The sequence below is a fragment of the Macaca nemestrina genome, chromosome 12 (assembly GCF_043159975.1).
Source record: "Macaca nemestrina isolate mMacNem1 chromosome 12, mMacNem.hap1, whole genome shotgun sequence".
In the NCBI taxonomy this organism is placed as follows: Eukaryota; Metazoa; Chordata; class Mammalia; order Primates; family Cercopithecidae; genus Macaca; species Macaca nemestrina.
In genome coordinates, this window is record NC_092136.1 from 94331941 (window position 1) to 94352930 (window position 20990).

At 37.4% G+C, this 20990-nt stretch overlaps 1 protein-coding gene across 6 annotated transcripts in view; it reads right to left on the reverse strand.

Annotated features, from left to right (window-relative positions):
• Positions 1-20990, reverse strand: part of MRE11 (MRE11 homolog, double strand break repair nuclease) — an 80961-nt gene that overhangs the window by 35801 nt on the left and 24170 nt on the right. For all 6 annotated transcript variants that reach the window (XR_003018647.2, XM_011745851.2, XM_071075474.1 and 3 more), the window contains exons 10-14: positions 18604-18684; positions 14809-14935; positions 8274-8374; positions 6816-6989; positions 3675-3737 (exon numbers count right to left, since the gene is read on the reverse strand). Coding sequence is in view for 5 of the 6 variants with exons in the window: in XM_011745851.2 (XP_011744153.2) it covers positions 3675-3737; positions 6816-6989; positions 8274-8374; positions 14809-14935; positions 18604-18684 (546 nt within the window). In the remaining variant the exon portion in view is untranslated. The remainder of the gene's footprint in view (positions 1-3674; positions 3738-6815; positions 6990-8273; positions 8375-14808; positions 14936-18603; positions 18685-20990) is intronic.

Sequence of the window (20990 nt, forward strand, 5' to 3'; positions counted from 1 at the left end):
TACTGTATCTTCTTTTTTATCATCTCAAATATTATATTCAAATTGTATTTTAACTCTACCTTTCCTATGAAAACCAGAGTTTACTGTAATCTTTAGAATATATTACTTCTAAGAGCTTAATTCATGAGTGCAGGTCTAGAGCCAATGGCAAAAATGTTTCCATATACCTTGTGAGATTTGAAAATATACTATCCTACTGTTACACTTTTATTGTGGTAAAATATACATAACATAAACTTACTCTTTTTTTTTTTTTTACCATTTTTAGGTATAGTACAGTGACATTATGTACATTCACATGGTTATGCAATCATACCCCCATCCATCTATAGAACTCTCATCATCCCAAACTGAAACTCCATACCTATTCAACAGTAACTTCGCATTCCTCCCTCTCCCCAGTAACCACTATTCTACCATCTGTTTCTATGAATTTGACTATTCTAGGTAGTCATATAAGTAGAGTCATATAATATTTGCCCTTTTGCATCTGGCTTTTTTCACTCATGTTTTCAGAGTTTCATCCATGTTGTAGGATGTATCAGAATGTCATTCCTTTTTAAGGCTGAATAATACTCCATTGCATGCACATACCACATTTTGTTTATCCATCTATCTGTTCATGATCAACTGGGTTGTTTCTACTTTTTGGCTATTGTGAATCATGATGCTATGAACACTGGTGTACAAATGAGTTCCTGCTTTCAATTCTTTTGGTTATATACCTAGAAGTGAAATTGCTATATTACATGATAATTCTATGTTTAATTACTTTAGGAACTGCCATCCTGTTTACCTCAGTAGCTGCCCCATTTTTCATCCCCACCACCAATGTATATGGTTCCAATTTCTCCACATTCTTGCCGGAACTTGTTATTTTATGGTGTTTTAATAATGGCCATCCTAACGGATGTGAAGTAGTATCTCATTGTGGTTTTGATTTGCATTTCTCTAATGTCTGGTGATCTTCAGTGACTTTTCATGTGCTATAATTTGTAAAGCTTCTTTGGAGAAATGTCTATTCAAGTCCTTTGCCCATTTTAAAAATTGGGTTTTTTTGTTATTGTTACTGTTGAGCTTTAGAAGTTTTAAAAATATATTCTGGTTATTAATCCCTTATCAGATGTATGATTTGCAAATATTTTCTCCCACTCTGTGGGTCACTTTTTCACTGTTGATAGTGCCTGGTATTGTATTTTGAAAGAAGGTATCAACCCACCTCAAATTCAGGTAGAACATAAAAAATCAGAGGCCAGGTAAACTAAGGACTATGGATAAGACCAAGAACAATTTTTATATTTTTAAAGGGCCATTAATAAAAAAACAGACAAACAAACAAAAAAACCCCACAAGAATATGTGATAAAGACCATACATGGCCTGCAAAGCCTACTGGTTATTGTTTGCTCTTTTATTCAAATACAAATTTATCATTAAAAAAAAAGATTTGAGAGTTTTTCTATGTGAACAAATTTTTTTTTTTTTTTTTTTTTGAGACAGGGTCTCGTTCTATCACCCAGGTTGGAGTGCAGTGGCATCATCTTGGCTCACTGCAACCTCTGCCTCCTGGGCTCAAGTGATCCTCCCAGTTAAGTCTCCTGAGTAGCTGGGACTACAGGTGGGAGACACCATGCCTGGCTAATTTTGTATTTTTTGTAGAGATGGGGTTTTGCCATGTTGCCCAAGCTGGTCTCAAACTCTTGAGCTCAAGAGATCCACCTGCCTCGGCCTCCCGAAGTGCTGAAATTACTGTTGAGTCACAATGCCCAGCCTAAAAGACTTTAAAGCATAATGTTTTTTCTCCAAATAGGAGAGCTAATAGTCTTGTTTGTCAGTGTAAGTAATTTAAGCATGGTGCTAGGATTCATATTCTAAGCCCAATGACTCTGCAAAGCTGTGAATTACAGCTTGGCAGAGTGTCAGACTCCATTACCTAAGTTCTAAATAGTATGCTGAAAACGAAAAAAAATATATAATATCCTATGGTATGCTGAAAAATTACCTAGGAAGCCCCGATTACATTTTAGTCTTAAAATAAAGCTGAATGTCTGAACTCATATGTTATTTCTTCTGTAAAACTCCCATTTGAAATTTGCCAGAGCCTCTCCTACCTTCCTTGTATAAGACGTTCACTCTTACTCTTTTAAAAGCTTAATGAAAAATTGAGGTTTGTGGCTTCAAACATGAAGAACTCATTCAAACATAATGAAATATTTCCGTACCCTGTTAAATTGAAAGGGTTAATCAAATTTAAGCTGGATATTTAAGAACCAGGAATCATTTCTTCCTAGCATTATTCTTGCGATTTGGCAAACTATTTCTATTTTAAGTGCACCTTATAAGATGAATACAAATATAATAAACATGGTAAGGCATTTCTAATCTACAGCTTCTTTTCCTTAGCTTCCAAAAAACAACCTGTAAAAGATACAGTGGTTGCAACCATGCATATTTCAACAGTGATTCTGATGTGTTGCATGACAGTTTTAGAAGTTTTTCATTTTTAGAAAACCATCCATTTGCAACGCACCAAATTAATATTATAATAATCTAAAATTCTGATAGGACACAGGATGATAGAAAAGTCTACACTTGGAGTCAGAAATATGTTCAAATTCTAGCCCCACTCTATGACCTTGAGTCTGGTCTGAATCCTCATTTATAAAATGGGCACCTAGGAAAAGTAGTTCAACAAATATCTTCTTTACACAAATGTCTCTTATCTACAAAAATGAGAAAATCTTGTGGATACAGACCATAGCTTTTTTATATGTACAGTCCTAATATAAAGCAGAATATCTAACCCGTAACAAGGACTACACAAAATGTTTGCTGAATGAAAGCAATCAAGACAAAACTAACAGTACATTATTTATAAGATAACTTTTAAATACTAGACAGCAATCATAAAACACGAAGGGCAATCGGAAAATAAGAAAATACATTTCAATCATAAATTCAACAAGTACCAGGTAGAAGCCCCAAATTTAAGTTAATGATTGCTAACTTGTAGTTTCAAACCTGCAACGAGACTGAGAAGACAGCGATGATGGTGCGTAAGCTAATTTTAATATTTTAGAATAGATAATATAAATTGTCTATTTACCCATGCTTGCTTAGTCATGGTTAACATTGCTAACCAAAACACTTTAAGTTTCTTTTTTGCCCAAAATAATATCAGCTCAGTAAGATAAGATTTTATCTATAAGATGCTCTGCTAACGAATAGATATTATTTTGAGTAATAGGGGCTTTTGTTGTATATATCCCCATACACATACAATTGAATAGGTTTTATTCATTTTTATTAATTTATTTTAGAGACAGGATGTCGCTCTGTTGCCCAGGCTAGAGTGCGGTGGTGCAATCATAGCTCACTGCAGCCTTGAATTCCTGGGCTCATGCAATCCCCTCTAACCTTAGCCTCTTGAGTAGCCAGGACTACAGGTGTGAGCCACTGCACTTGCTAAACAGGTTTTAGACAAAAGCAAAAGGGAAAAAGAGAGCAGAATATTTGTAGGGTGAACCGAAATCAATCAAAGGCAGCCATCCTAAGCCAACCCCAGCTCACTCCTATCCACCAGACCTATGGACTGACTATTCTAATTAAACCTACTGGTTATTCTAGTTTAAGAAAGTGACATATAAACACAGGAATTTACAGCAGAATAATTACCTCACGGACTTCATCATCTTCTTCATTAGTATTTTTTTGTCTGCTTTCTCTGAAACGACGTACCTAGATCATAACAGAGTAAATCACAAACATGTTGCCTATTCCAGTTATGTAAATATAAAACAAGGGGCTACAATTAAGAAATGCTTTATGTTATAAAACTTGCAAATTTAACAACCTGTCTCAAAAGAGTAAATAAATCATATTTTTCCAATTATTAACATTAAAATTGCACAATGTACTCTTAAAAAAAAACTCATATTGACCAGAAGCAAAATTGTATTACCTGCTGCCAAAATGTTTCACACCACTGAAAAAGTCTTTCTGACTGTAGACGAAAAATTCTAATACCCCATGGGTGTTACACTTCAGTAAACTAGTTAAAAACAAAAATATCTCCTTGACAAGGCTTGAAATATTTATTACATTTCAAATCACTCTCATGCACCTGGCTGCAAGACATCCAGGAGGCTCTGTGAAATGGGATCTGAAGTGGGTGGCCCCTGAAGATCCATTTTTATCAACAGTTAACTCGTGAAGGTTTGCTGAGCATGGTCCTGGTATCAAGAAGGAGACTACAGGTTTCTTTTTTAATGGTTCCTGCTCACAAGGCTCTTATTATACAGCTATGTTTACATTCTTTAAGCCTATTTATTTAATAATCTACTCAGCACATATTTACTGAGCACCTTCAATGTGCCACATACTACCACAGAAACTGAGAACACAATTATTAACAAAACAGACAAAAACCTGCTCTCATGGAATCTATAATCAACTGATTACATGGGAGAGGGAACAGCAAATAAGACTCCAATGTAAGAGACTGGAGCAACGAGAGGAATCAACAAGACACCGAAAATATGCAGCCAGTGAGGCAGGAAGATAACAAGAGTCTGGTATCCTGAAATCCAATAAAAAACAAGTTTCAAGAGAAGGTCAAGTGAGATGTAAGATAGAAAACTGACAGTGGATTTAGCAATGGCAGTCACTGGTGATCCTGACAAGTGCAGCTTCACTAGAATGATGGGATCAAGAGCCTGAGTGGATAGATTTAACAGAAAACGGAGAGAGAAGAATGAGGCAGCAAATACAGAAATCTCTTTGAAGCGATTCTGCTCTAGAAGAGGAACAGAGAGCAGTAACTAAAGGAAAATGGGATTGAGAGTTTTGTTTCTTAAGCTGAAAGAAATAACAGCATGTTCGTTATGATTCAGTAAAGGAAAAATACAAGAATAACAATATTTTAAAAGATCACACAGCATTTAACAGTGCCTACGTAATATGCAGCATACCAAAGGTGCTAAGCCATTCATAGAAGAGAAATGAGAGTCAGAGTGGAAACATTGAACAGGCGCTATGTGTCCGACAGTATCCTAAGGATTTTACATGGATTAATTCTTTTAATCCTTACAACAACCTTGAAGAAGGGCCTATTACCATCACCATTTTATCCTCAGATGAGGATACTGAGGGATAGGTGGGTTTAGATAACTCAATGATGGGTACACAGCTAATAAGGGTTTTGATTTTGAACATGGGTGTCTGGTCCAGAGTCACCATGACTCACACTCTCTCTCTCTCTCTCTCTCTCTCTCTCTCTCTCTCTCTCTCACACACACACACACACACACACACACACACACACTCCACACAGACTTTGCTGCTCAGGAGTCATGATGTCACTCCAGGTGGGGATGGTCATGTTTTATATCTGATATGTACCTGAGAAATCTATTTATGCTATAAATTAGCAAACCCAACACATTCAGAGTCATAGAGTGAATGGTTTTAGACTGTGAACTGCCTGTCCTACCTCTGGAAGTACTTGGTATTAAATAATACTAGTAACACATTGACACCATAAGGCTTTAAGAGAACCATGTTAACAAAAAGCACTAAAACAAGGGAATGAGTTGGTTTTTTTAAAATAATGTTGTTTTGTTCTTCTGCTTAGGGAGAATCTGGGAAATACAGAAAGTGATCCCCTGTAATAAAACTACCTTGACATAACTGTTGATAATATATCTGGGATATTTTCTTTATTTACATGAACATACACGATTACATATAAAATAAAAATAATTGAGATTATACTACGCAGTTCATCTTTGAAATTCTTTTCCCAATTAACATTAGATTAGAAATATCTTCTCATGTTCTTCCAAAATGTCATTTTTAAGGGCTGTATAAAATTTTATATGGTATATGCACCAACATTTATTGTACCAAAACATTTCCAATTATTCCCCACTATGAACAACACTGAGATGAATCACTCCATACACAAATCTCTATCTCACTATTTTCGTAGGGAAATTTCCCAGGCTGAGTTAAAGGGTAAATCTTAAGCCTCTTAATATACACTGCCAAACTGCTTTTCAGCAAAGCTATTCAAAAGTAATACTACTACCAGCAGTGTGCTAGATACTATTTTTCTCAAATTGCTGCCAACTTGACAAACAAAAGATGTATTTCAGTTTCTTTGATTATCCTAGGCTAAACACCATTTTCATATGCTTATTAGCCATTTACATTTCTTTTATGAACCACCTACTCATGTCCTTTGTTCATTATTCTATCAAAATGTTTAATTATTTGTAAGATTTCTAAGAGCTCATTAATATTATATTAAGAATATTAACCTTTTTTTGCCCACATACAAATATTTTCATGTCAATATCTTTTAATTTTGCTTTTAGACAATGTGATATGCAAACATTTAAAATTTCTATGTAGTCAAGTCTAGACAGCTTTTCCTGTAATTCTTCCACTGCATCTTGTTTAGCAGAAATTTTCTAGATGAAATTCAAGATCTCAATCAAAACTTACTAAAAAAATTAAAATGAACAAAAGTTAGCATCCTATAAGGTTCATTTTAAAGCCCTTTCAGGATCTTCAAGAGAAGACACTACCCATGGGGAACAAAACACTTACTTAGTACCAACCATATGCAAGACTCTGTTCTAGGCATTTTCTACATTTTCTAATTTAATCTTCATTTTATCAATTCAATTTTATAAATGAGAAAAACTAAACAAATCAGAGAGGTTAAATAGTGATTTACCAGAAAAAAATCTCAGAGCTACTCTTAAAGAGAGACTATTTAAATACACCTAGACACTCAAATTAGCTACTTACCTCCTCATCGATTTTGTCCTCTAGGGCATCAATATGACGTTCTTTAAGAAATCGCTGTGTTTTTTCCAACTGGTATTTCACTAGTTCCTCAATGGCATCTTTCTCCTCCTTGTCCACAAATTCTTGTACTGCTTCACCCATCCCTCTTTCTGTTAGTAGTGAGAGCTGCACATTCTATAAGATACAAATCACTGGATGCAGAAATAGTATTTATTCTTTACAAAATAATTATAGATGAGCAAGGAAAATTACCAAGTATGTTACCAGAGAAAAACTATAATGAACAGTTGTAGTTAAGCCTACTAATATCAGGAATCAGAAAAAGCAAAGTCAAAACCAGAAAAGGGAGAGGAGTACAGGACAGGTGAAATGTAGAGGCCTGATGGCTAGGATATGGAGTTCAAAAATGGCAGCTATGATGAATAGAGATGAAATTAACCAGTGTGGTAGGCAAAATAAGAGCCCCCTAAAGATGTACACGTCTTAAACTCTGGGACCTGTGAATATATGGCAAAGGGGAATAAAGGTTGCTAATCAGCTGTCTGTAAAATAGGAAGACTATCAGAGACTATACAGGTGGGCCCAGTGTAATCATAAGGGTCCTGAAAAGCAGAAGAGGGAGGCAGATGGGAGCTGGAAGGAAAAATAACTCTGGGGAAATGGTTAGAGAGATACAACACTGCAGGATTTGAAGATAAAAGGGGATCAAGAGCCAAGGAACATAGTGGGCACCTCTAGAAGCTGGAAAAGGTAAGGAAATGGATTCTCTCTTAGAGCCTCCAAAAAGGAAGACCGCCATGCCAAAACTTGATTTCAGTCCTGTGTAAGATTTCTGACCTACACGACTGTAAGATAATAAATTTGTGTTGTTTTAAATCACTAAGTTTGTGGAAATTTGTTTCAGCACCAATAGGAAACTAATACAACTGGAGGATCTTAGAGTGGCATATACTCATGACAGTAAGTTTCAGTGGCTTCACCATCATGTGGCTGTCTTTGTTTGTAGAATAATTCTGAAATTACATCCAAATGTGAGAAAACTAAATCTGGATTGAGATCTTTGCAATAGAGATATAATTAACATTAATTAAACACTAATTTTCTTTGATGTGCAGCAACTGCAAATGAATGTAAATGTCACCCTGAGTTTCACTTAAGAATGTCCCTGATTTAAGTTAAAATTATTCATTTAGTTTAATAATTGCAACAGAGATACAAAGAAAGAGAATAACAACATCAATAATAACAGCTATATTAATAACAGTATTAATAACTAACATTAACCACTAATTATCCCTGCTGTGCGGCAACTGCAATTGAATGTAATTAATTGTCACCCTACTTCATAGAAACATTCTGAGGATTCATTTTGTTTAAACTATCAACTAAACATATCCTAAATTAAAATCTGTTACTATAGGGTAGCCATTTTTCAAAATGTGAACTCTAAGAAATTACCTTCTCTGCAGTTTGAAAATACTGTTTTACAAGATCTTCTACCCTTAAAGTTGTTCCTTCTGAAGGTTTTGTGATAAGCTTCCCAAAGTTTATCTCTTCTCCTAGAAAAAAAGAAGTATATCAAAAAATAGCTTCTATCATAATGTTAAAGTGCCTATACTCATTGCAGTTGTCAGTGGAGAAGGTAAGGCCAAACTTTATCCACTGCCAGCTTGCTCAACATGGTAAATTTTGAGGCAAAACAAGCCATTTTTGTTAATAGCCACAGTCTTTTCTCCACAGTCAGTATTTCTTGTCCATACCTCCAAGATAGGTGTCTTGTAGCTGTTCTCACTGGGTGAAGCACAGACTTCTGGAGGTCCTCAAGACCCATTCAGGAAGTAATAACGTCAAAAATACTTTCATAATAATCCTAAGATGTTATTTGCCTTTTTGCCACCTGCCATCATTGCTACACTGATGATGCAAAAAGCAATCGTGGGTACTGCTAGTGCCTTGTGATGGGTCAAGGTAGTAGCATAAAACTCTACTATGAACAGTAGACACGACCATGTACTCATAGCTCAATACACAACACCATTTTCACTTAAGAATGTCTCTGATTTAACAGCTAAAATTATTAATTTAATTAAATCTCAGCCCTTGAGCACATATCTTTTTAACATCCTGTGAGACAAAGGGGAAGTATGTTTAATGCACTTCTGCTGCATTACTAAGCAAGATGATTGTCTCAAAAACAGTAGGCACAGACTAGAAAGAGCACTCGGTAGGAAGTTAGGAAGCACAGAGTCCAGTATTTGCTCTGTCAATAACCCTTGTCAGGTAAATGCATGTTAAATGTCTACATGTAAAAACATAGGATCCCTGCCCATAAGAAAAATGACTATAATACAAGGTGGTAAGTGCTCTCAAGAATATAACACATAGAGAAAAAGCAATTAATTCTTTTCAAAGAAGGCAGAAAATCATGTATAGGTATCAAATGCAGCTGTCATTTGAATCAACACATCCTTCTAATCTATGTACAGTTTATTTGTTTTGGTTATTATTAGGATTGTTTCCTATGCCTATAAATCTGCTTATCCTTTCTATCATGTTATAAACAAAGAAACAACAATAGATCTCTTAAAAAAAAAAAGTTTTCAGAGAAAGTCTTCCATTTCTTTTTTGATATCCACAGGTTGAAAAATTATGACTATCTAGCCCTTTCCTAGCCAAGGGAAGCGGTGACAGACGGTACCTGGAAAATCGGGACACTTCCACCCTAATACTGTACTTTTCCAACTGTCTTAGCAAATGGCACACCAGGAAATTATATCCTGCGCCTGGCTCTGCTGGTCCCACACCCGCTGAGCCTTGCTCACTGCTAGTACAGTGGCCTTGGGGAGGAGTGTCCACCATTGCTGAGGCTTGAGTAGGTAAACAAAGCAGCCTGGAAGCTCGAACTGGGTGGAGCCCACCGCAGCTCAAGGAGGCCTGCCTGCCTCTGTAGACTCCACCTCTAGGGGCAGGGCATAGCTTAACAAAAGACAGCAGAAACTTCTGCAGACTTGAAAGTCCCTGTCTGACAGCTCTGAAGAGAGCAGTGGTTCCCCCAGCATGGAGTCTGAGCTCTGAGAATGGACAGACTGCCTCCTCAAGTGGGTTCCTGACCCCCGTGTAGCCTAACGTGAGACACCTGCCAGTAGGAGCCCTTTGACACGTCATACATCTGGGTGCCCCTCTGAGATGAAGTTTCCAGAGGAAGGATCAGGCAGCAACATTTGCTGTTCTGGAGTATTCACTGCTCTGCAGCCTCTGCTGGTGATACCCAGGCAAACAGGGTCTGGAGTGAACCTCCAACAAACTCCACAGACCTGCAGCTGACTGTTAGAAGAAAAACTAACAAACAGAAATGAATAGTATCAACATCAACAAAAAAGACATCCACACCAAAACCCATCTGTAGGTCACCATCTTCAAAGACCAAAGGTACACAAAACCACAAAGATGGGGAGAAACCAGAGCAGAAAAGCTGAAAGTTCTAAAAATCAGAGCGCCTCTTCTCCTCCAAAGGATCACAGCTCTTTGCCAGCAACAGAACAAAGCAAGACGGAGAATGATTTTGACGAGTTGACAGAAGTAGGCTTCAGAAGGTCGGTAATAACAAACTTCTCCGAGCTAAAGGAGGATGTTCGAACCCATCGCAAGGAAGCTAAAAACCTTGAAAAAAGATTAGATGAATGGTTAACTAGAATAAACAGCGTAGAGAAAAATTTAAATGACCTGATGGAGCTGAAAACCATGGCACGAGAACTATGTGACACATGTGCAAGCTTCAGTAGCCGATTCGATCAAGTGGAAGAAAGGGTATCAGTGATATATATGCACCGATACAGGAGCACCTAGATTCATAAGGCAAGTCCTTAGAGACCTACAAAGAGACTTAGACTCCCACACAATAATAATGGGAGACTTTAACACCCCACTGTCAACATTAGACACATCAACGAGACAGAAGGATAACAAGGATATCCTGGATGTGAACTCAGCTCTGCACCAAGCAGACCTAATAGACATCTACGGAACTCTCCACCACAGATCAACAGAATATACATTCTTCTCAGCACCACATCACACTTATTCCAAAATTGATCACATAGTTGGAAATAAAGCACTCCTCAGCAAACGGAAAAGAAGAGAAATCACAACAAACTGTCTCTGAGACCACAGTGCAATCAAACTAGAACTCAGGATTAAGAAACTCACTCAAAACCGCTCAACTACATGGAAACTGAACAACCTGCTCCTGAATGACTATGGGTAAATAACGAAATGAAGGCAGAAATAAAGATATCCTTTGAAACGAATGAGAAGAAAGACACAACATATCAGAATCTCTGGGACACATTTAAAGCAGTCTGTAGAGGGAAATTTATAGCATTAAATGCCCATAAGAGAAGGCAGGAAAGATCTAAAATCAACAACCTAACATCACAATTAAAAGAACTAGAGAAGCAAGAGCAAACACATTCAAAAGTCAGCAGAAGGCAAGAAATAATTGAGATCTGAGCAGAACTGAAGGAGATAAAAACACAAAAAAACCCTTCAAAAAAATCAGTGAATCCAGGAGCTGGTTTTTAAAAAAGATCAGCAAACTTGATAGACTATTAGCAAGACTAATAAAGAAGAAAAGAGAGAAGAATCAAATAGACGCAATAAAAAATGATAAAGGGGTATCACCACCGATTACACAGAAATAGAAACTACCATCAGAGAATACTATAAACACCTGTACGTAAATAAACTAGAAAATCTAGAAGAAATGGATAAATTCCTGGACACATACACCCTCCCAAAACTAAACCAGGAAGAAGTTGAATCTCCGAATAGACCAATAATAGGCTCTGAAATTGAGGCAATAATTAATCGCCTACCAACCAAAAAAAGTCCAGGACCACATGGATTCACAGCTGAAGGCTACCACAGGTACAAAGAGGAGCTGGTACCATTCCTTCTGAAACTATTCCAATCAACAGAAAAAGAGGGAATCCTCCCTACCTCATTTTATGAGACCAGCATCATCCTGATATCAAAGCTTGGCAGAGACACAACAAAAAAAGGGAATTTCAGACCAATATCCCTGATGAACATTGATGCAAAAATCCTCAGTAAAATACTGGCAAACAAAATGCAGCAGCACATCAAAAAACTTATCCACCAAGATGAACTTGGCTTCATGCCTGGGATGCAAGGCTGGTTCAACATACGCAAATCAATAAACGTAATCCATCATATAAACAGAACCAAAGACAAAAACCACATGATTATCTCAATACACACAGAAAAGGCCTTTGACAAAATTCAACAGCCCTTCATGCTAAAAACTCTCAATAAACTAGGTATTGATGGGATGTATCTCAAAATAATAAGAGCTATTTATGGCAAACCCACAGCCAATATCATACTAAATGGACAAAAACTGGAAACATTCCCTTTGAAAACTGGCACAAGACAGGGATGCCCTCTCTCACCACTCCTATTCAACATAGTGTTGGAAGTTTTGGCCAGGGCAATCAGGCAGGAAAAAGAAATAAACAGTATTCAATTAGAAAGAGAGGAAGTCAAATTGTCCCTGTTTGCAGATGACATGATTGTATATTTAGAAAATCCCATCATCTCAGCTCAAAATCTCCTTAAGCTGATAAGCAACTTTAACAAAGTCTCAGGATACAAAATCCCTGTGCAGACCAGGCGCAGTGGCTCACGCCTGTAATCCCAGCACTTTGGGAGGCTGAGGTGGGCAGATCACAAAGTCAGGAGATCGAGACCATCCTAGATAACACGGTGAAACCCCGTCTCTACTAAAAACACAAAAAATTAGCCGGGCGTGGTGGTGGGTGCCGGTAGTCCCAGCTACTAGGTAGGCTGAGGCAGGAGAATGGCGTGAACCCGGGAGGAGCTTGCAGTGAGCCAAGCCCCTACCACTGTACTCTAGCCTGGGTGACAGAGCGAGACTCTGTTAAATAAATAAAAATAAAAACAAAATCAATGTGCAAAAATTACAGCATTCCTACACCAAAAACAGACAAACAGAGAGTCAAATCATAAATGAACTCCCATTCACAATTGCTACAAAAAGAATAAAATACCTAGGAATACAACTTACAAGGGATGTGAAGGACCTCTTCGAGGAGAACTACAAACCACTGCTCAACGAAATAAAAGAGGACGCAAACAAATGGAAGAACATTCCATGCTCATGGATAGGAAGAATAATATCGTGAAAATGGCCATACTGCCAAAGGTAATTTATACATTCAGTGCCATCCCCATCAAGCTACCAATGACTTTCTTCACAGAATTGGAAAAAACTACTTTAAAGTTCATATGGAACCAAAAAAGAGCCCGCATTGCCAAGACAATCCTAAGCAAAAAGAACAAAGCTGGAGGCATCATGCTACCTGACTTAAAACTACACTACAAGGTACAGTAACCAAATCAGCATGGTACTGGTACCAAAACAGAGACACAGACCAATGGAACAGAAGAGAGCCCTCAGAAATAACAACACAAATCTACAACCATCTGATCTTTGACAAACCTGACAAAAACAAGTAATAGGGAAAAGATTCCCTATTTAATAAATGGTGCTGGGAAAACTGGCTAGATATATGTAGAAAGCTGAAACTGGATCCCTTCCTTACACCTTATACAAAAATTAATTCAAGATGGATTAAAGACTTAAATGTTAGACCTCAAACCATAAAAACCCTAGAAGAAAACCTAGGCAATACCATTCAGGACATATGCATGAGCAAGGACTTCATGACTAAAACACCAAAAGCAATGGCAACAAAAGCCAAAATTGACAAATGGGATCTAATTAAACTAAAGAGCTTCTGCACAGCAAAAGAAACTACCATCAGAGTGAACAGGAAACCTACAGAATGGGAGAAAATTTTTGTAATCTACCCATCTGACAAAGGGCTAATATCCAGAATCTACAAAAAACTTAAACAAATTTACAAGAAAAAATTTTAAAAACCCCATCAAAAAGTGGGTGAAGGATATGAACAGACACTTCTCAAAAGAAGACATTTATGCAGCCAACAGACACATGAAAAAATGCTTATCATCACTGGCCATCAGAGAAATACAAATCAATACCAAAATGAGATACCATCTCACACCAGTGAGAATGGTGATCATTAAAATGTGAGGAAACAGCAGGTGCTGGAGAGGATGTGGAGAAATAGGAACACTTTTACACTGTTGGCGGGACTGTAAACTAGTTTAACCATCGTGGAAGACAGTGTGGCGATTCTCCAAGGATCTAGAACTAGAAATACCATTTGACCCAGCCATCCCATTACTGGGTATATACCCAAAGGATTATAAATCATGCTACTATAAAGACACATGCACATGTATGTTTACTGCGGCACTATTCACAATAGCAAAGACTAGGAACCAACCCAAATGTCCATCAATGATAGACTGGATTAAGAAAATTGGCACACATACACCATGCAATACTATGCAGCCATAAAAAAGGATGAGTTCATGTCCTTTGTAGGGACATGGATGAAGCTGGAAACCATTATTCTGAGCAAACTATCACAAGGACAGAAAATCAAACACTGCATGTTCTCACTCATAGGTGGGAATTGAACAATGAGAACACTTGGACACAGGGTGGGGAACATCACACACCGGGGCCTGTCGTGGGGTTGGGGAAGCGGGGAGGGATAGCATTCAGAGAAATACCTAATGTAAATGACGAGTTAATGGGTGCAGCACACCAACATGGCACATGTATACATATGTAACAAACCTGCACATTGTGCACATGCACCCTAGAACTTAAAAGTATAATAATAAAAAAAGATTGCTATCTAATTTTCAGAAGACAAGAGAATTATTCCAACTGTCAATTTAAGACATTACGATCATATTAAAACATCTTCCATTACTGTGATACAGATTTTCCTAAAGATTCATTCACAAATCCTATAAGAACATTTTTTTTAACTTGTAAAAATAACTAGCTTACCTGTTTTTTCCTTTTGTTCTCTATGCCTGAAAAAATGGATAATGTCTTTTGGATTAGCTACCCGATCCACAAATTTCTGGCTAAAGCGAAGAACACTGAAAGGTTCAAAACCTCCACTATAGTCCACCTGAAAACACAGAATAATCTATGAAGGCTAGGAAACAACAATTTGCCAATTTTAAAAATACATACTAATCCTTCAGTATTCAGTGTTTATGCTTGATACTTTCAAATTTATGAATTAATTTTCTACAGTAGCTCATGGTGGAGCTATATCATTTATCCTATTGAGAAACTAATGTTTGAAAAGTTTATAAGCATAAGCAAAATACTTTGTTCGACAGAATCAAGGTATTGCAATAATTTCCACAATGCAGAATTACATCTCCCCCTGATAACACTAATAGTCTAGGTACCTACCGGGCAAACCATCTGAAAAGGAGACAGAATTTCTAAACAATTCTCTGAACTTTTAAAACAAACAAACAAACACACACCAAAATAAAATACTAGCCCTAGATACATTAGTAAATTGGTCTATCATCTTAGAGATGTGCCTCACAGTAACGACGAATGCTAGGAAAATCCAGGTAATAAAGAATCAAATCTGTGAGCCTTGAGAAATGACTACCTCCAAAACATGGTATCTCACTGAAACTGAGAACTTTTCTCAAGGTAGGCTCTTTCTACAGAAGTCTGTAGTAGTCAACAGACCTTTACAAAGACAAATATCACCTTTCTTTCTCAGAGATATGTTCTTCTAAACTAGCTGTTCCCAAAGCACGCTCTGGGGACCAGCACTGCACCACCTCACAGCTTATCCAGACTGCTCCCTAACTGAAGTGCTCCTGCTTTCACTCATCATCACTATCGCTAACGTTTTTTGTTCATTTATTTGATATTTGTGTATTATGTCTCTCTTCACATCTCTATCTCCTATAAGCTCAACGAATTCAAAACCTCATCTGTTTTATCATCCCTGTATCCTGTAGCATCCATAATAGCAGGTACTCAACAGGATTTAGTCAATGAATTCACGAATGTCTTTTGGTCAGTACAATGCAGTTTTGTAATATTACTTATATGACAGTATGTGCTGTTTTATGAATGAATTCGTAATTTACTGTGCTTAGGAAAAGAAATGCCAATTTTCTATTAAAGTCTGGTTAGTTCTAATGCTGTTAGGCAGACACAGATGAGAAAATTGGGATCGTCTGCCATAATGAAAAGAACTATGTGATTCCCTTAAAGTAATTATTTTTATATGACCCAAACCATTCTTTTTTTTTTTTTTTTGAGATGGAGTCTCTCTCTGTCACCCATGCTGGAGTGCAGTGGCACAATCTCAGCTTCCTGCAACCTCTGCCTCCCAGGTTCAAGCGATTCTCATGCTTCAGCCTCCCAAGTAGTTGGGATTACAGGCATGCGCCACCATACCTGGCTAATTTTTGTATTTTAAGTAGAGATGGGGTTTCGCCATGTTGCTCAGGCTGGTCTCGAACTCCTGACCTCAGATGATTCAGCCACCTCGGCCTCCCAAAGTGCTGGGATTACAGGCATGAGCCACCATGCCCAGCCTTACTCAGATCATCTCTACAGCTACCATGTTATAAAAAAGAAAATACTAAATGCTAAAGCTATTAGGTCTCCCCTTCAAACTTCTCATTTATAAATGTTTGGTCATTAACAAATTTTATTGGATTTCCTCAACGTTCTAGGTATGCTGTTCAGGGCCAGGGATACAACCATAAATAAATACAATCCTGGCTGCCAAGAAATTTACAAACTGACTGGGAAGACAAACATGTAAACAGATCATTGGAAGCAGAATGTGAGTAAGTGGTGCTATAAAAGGTATGAACAAAGTTGAATGAGGACACAAAGGAAGAAGCATGTTCTCTGTGGGGAGGTCAAGAAAGGCTTCTTTGAAGAGGGAAGCTTTAGGTGAGTGCTGAAGAAGATATAGAGAAAGGAGAAGGGAAGTGTGTCTCATGCAGCAGGATCAACATGGACAACGGTTCTGGTGAAATAAACTCCACTGTGCCCAGGGAACAGTAGCTTTTGGTCCACTGAGACTTGAGCTTTGGATGTGATGGAAGGAAAAGGAGGAGCTGAAATGTTTGGTTTAGATCAGATCATGTAGACCCCTGAATGCTAACCTAAAAAAGTTTAGAGTTTTTCCTGTTAGTGCTAGGGAACAATTACGTTATTTTTAGCAGAAAAGACATGCAAAACTGTGTTTTACAAAGATCATTTTGGCATTAGTTTGGAGACAGAAGGAAACTGGAGGCAGAGTCCTGGTAGGAGGCTGCAGCAATAGGCCAGGAAGTGTTAATAAGGGCTTCACTATGCCAGCAACAGTGGGATAAAGAAACGGGACCAGATTACCTACTGTGCACCAGACACTACTTAATCCATTTAGATCTCATAAATCTATGAAGCATTTGGTTGGTGCAGAAGTAATTGCAGTTTTTGCCATTACTTTCAATGACAAAACCCGCAAATACTTTTGCACCAACCTAATACAAACCAAGGGATAAGAGATGCAGTTGCTCAAGGTCATACAACTAGTGGCTGGGCCAGAATGAAGCTCAGGAAGTCTGGCTCTAGACTATACTCTTTACCTCCACAGTCTACATCCCAGGACTTCTCAAATTTTAATGAACCTATACATTTCTTGGAGATTTTTGTTAAAATACAGTGGGTTCTGATGCAGGGTCTGAGACTCTGCATTTTTAACCATTTCCCAGGTGACAACAACATTGCTGGTTTAAAGACTATACTCCTCGGTACCAGGCCTCAGGGGCCCAGAGGTATAGAACAACAAGGAGGTCTACATGAAGATTTTGAAGTCATCACTCTACTGGTGGTCATTAAAGCTGTATGCCTACACTGAAAAGACAGCTAACTATGAGATGGGAGGGATACAGATAACTCAGAGAATGTCCAAAGGTAATTCAGCAGGATGAGACATGATCTATTGGATTTAACAATTAAAGGTCATCTTTTCCACTGGATATGGTGAAGTCAGAGCCTTGGTTATAGTGAACTGAAGAAGAGAAAGTTAGATGAGAGATATAGGTCATATAATTTTGCTTTGAAAGAGAGTAAGCAACATGGGGTAGGAGTTAGGAAAAGGGAAAAGCATAGTGGTAAAGAACAGGTCTGTTGTTGTTTCTTTGTTTATAACACGATAGAAAGGATAAGCAGATTTATAGGCACAGGAAACAATCCTAACAATAACCAAAATAAATAAACTATACATAGATTAGAAGGATGTGTTATGGGGAAAAAAAAATAAGAAGAGGAAGCAGAAGAAAGTGAGTGAAATCAGGAGCACTGATTTCACTCACTGGAAGTGGGAAGTGTCTTCCCACTCTCCTGATTTCACTCAGGAGAGAAGGTAGGGGCTGCAATCTTGATGGTAGGGCCTCAGTGAGGTGACACGGAAGCAGACTAAAGGGAGATAAGAGCACATGCCACATGCCCAAGAAACTGCGAGAAGGCCAAGGTGTCTGGAATGAAGTGAGTAGAGGAGGTAGTTAAAGATGAAGTCAGAGAGCTCAGCCAATCTATTAAATATAACAACAAATTATTTAGAAAATGAGAAAAGTAACCAAACCTATCACTTAAACTGTGATTAACTCAAATCCTTATACCTTTGTTTTTGCCTCCAATGGTGATTGCTCTTCTGATTACTATGAGCATTCTCCTCACTACTTTTCAAAGAAACCATGTAAACTGTACATTACTATGCTTTGAAAATAATACTCAATCTGTATAAATAGGACTTACTCGCAGTCGTACAAGAGGCTTCTCTGGCTGGCGAGAATTACCCAGACGTTCCCGTTCAGCATTTTCAAGCATTTCTTCAATCTCAAAAATTTTAAAAAGATTAAAAAATAAAATAGTAAATTGAGTTTAGCTTGGTTGAATAGCAGCTTATTACCACAGGAATTTTCCTGAACTACATAATCATCTTTATGACACCTTTTCAAATATACCTTCTTGTAATGCTCCTTTAATACTATTCCTTAATGTTTTACTTTCATGAAAGTTCTTTATAATTTTTCAATCTCTAAAGTAATTCTTTTAGAATAAAATTTAAAATATTACTACTCATGTTTCAATTTTCTACTCATGTTTCAATAAGGCTTTCCTCATCTTACCAACTTAAAACCAAGTAAGTCTAGTTTTTGCAGTCATATGATCCATGGGAGACTCACCAGAAGACTTAGGGATCTATAAGCAAGGACTTTGGATTATTTATCTTGGAAGAGTTCAAGGTAAAAGAAAATAAGACTGATGTTTTCAAATATTGGAGTTGTCTCATACTCTGAGAGGACAAGATTATAACATTTTAGACTTGAAAGAGATCTGAAGACAAAAGCACTTGTTCTATATTGTTCTTAAGGGGAAAACCAAGTTACAAGGAGACAGTATTAGATTCTTTTCATAAATGGTTGTGTGCATAGTGATTAGATATCTTCAGATGGCCAACTTCATAGTTGAACAATACTAGTTCTCAGAAAGTTCTTGTGTTGGAACAAAAACTGCCTTCTTATAACTTGGTTCTGATCTCAAGAACAATACAGAACAAGTGTTTCTGTACTCAGATTTCTTTCACATCTAAGATTTTATAATCTTGTCCTTTAAACTGTCTGTAACAATGAAGTCCAACAGAACTTTCTGTAATGTTTTTATGTGTGCACATTCAATTTTTTATATGTGCATATTCAACACGGCTGCCAAAACCACATGTGGATATAGACTACTTGAAATGTGGCTAGTACAAGTGAGAAACTGAATTTTAAATTTAAATGTGATTAATTATATATAAACAGCCACATGTGCTAGTGACTACCATATCAGACAGCACATAGAAAATCTATAAGAACATGATCTCCTAGGTCAATTATTTCAATCCAACAAGCATTTATAGAGCATCTTTTTGCCAGGTACTAGGACAAGTGCTAAGACAGAAAAGTAAGACATGGGCCCTGTCCTCAAAGAGTTCAGAAGAGACTCACATGCTTATAAATAATAATATAACTTAACTAAGTACAATAATAGAAAGGTACATAAAATACAGCGACAACAGAAAGTTATGTGCACACCTGGTGTTTAAAATGAACCTCTATTACTTTAACGTCACCAGCATCTACTTTCCTCCCTGGATTCATGTCACCAAAGCCCACAGGATTTAGGTGAAGTTCATACAGTGGACCTCAATCAGAGGTGATTTTGCTTCTCTAAGGACATTTGGCAAGGTCAGTAAACATTGATTGTCATGACCAGTTAGAAGGGGTACTACTGGCATCTAGTGGGTACAAATCAGGGAGAATACTGCTAAACATCCGAGAGTGCACAGAACTGCCTCCCACAATAAAGAATTATTAGTACAAAATGTCAACTAAGCCAAGGTTGAAAAACGCAGGGCTGACTCCAGGGAAGGGCACATGACTCAGGCCTGGATCAATCAATGCAAAAGCAAGTAATGCATTTTCTATCTCTTTGCCTTGAGAGATTGGATTTAGGGATGCCAGAATCTTAACCTACGTTTGAGTTTCTGGAGTCAATCATCTTGAAACAAGCACACTTTTAGTTACGTGAGTTACACATTGCTCAAAAAGCTGTGACACTGAATGAATTACCTTATCTAAGATTCAGTTCTTCTAAACTACAGATGGTAGAATCTACTCACATACAGCATTGTTGGCTGCTAGATTAAATGCTGTCAACAGTGCACATCACATACAGTAAATCGGTATCACTGGTCATAATTATTATCATTGTTACTATATTACATGATTTTTCATGAAAATAAAACATAGTAGGACAGCTGACACAGAGTAAGAACTGAGTGTCAGCAAGTGATGCTAATTAAGCTGTCAACCCACATATTATGAAATGCATTAATCCACCCAACCTCAGTAATGGCTGAAATTTTCTACAGAGATTTAGGGGTGGCAATGTGCACAGAGAGGGAGGTTTGGGACTTGCGTTGCAGCAATAGGGTGGACAGCAAACACATTTTTCACATTTTATTTGGGGTAGTTTTCAGGGCGAAAGGGACGCCTAATACAGATTATTAGAAGCTAAGGCTTTTCCCACACATGATAGTCCCTCATTCCTCAATCAAAGTTGCTGCCTGCTTTCATAAATAAAATGAACAAATCATC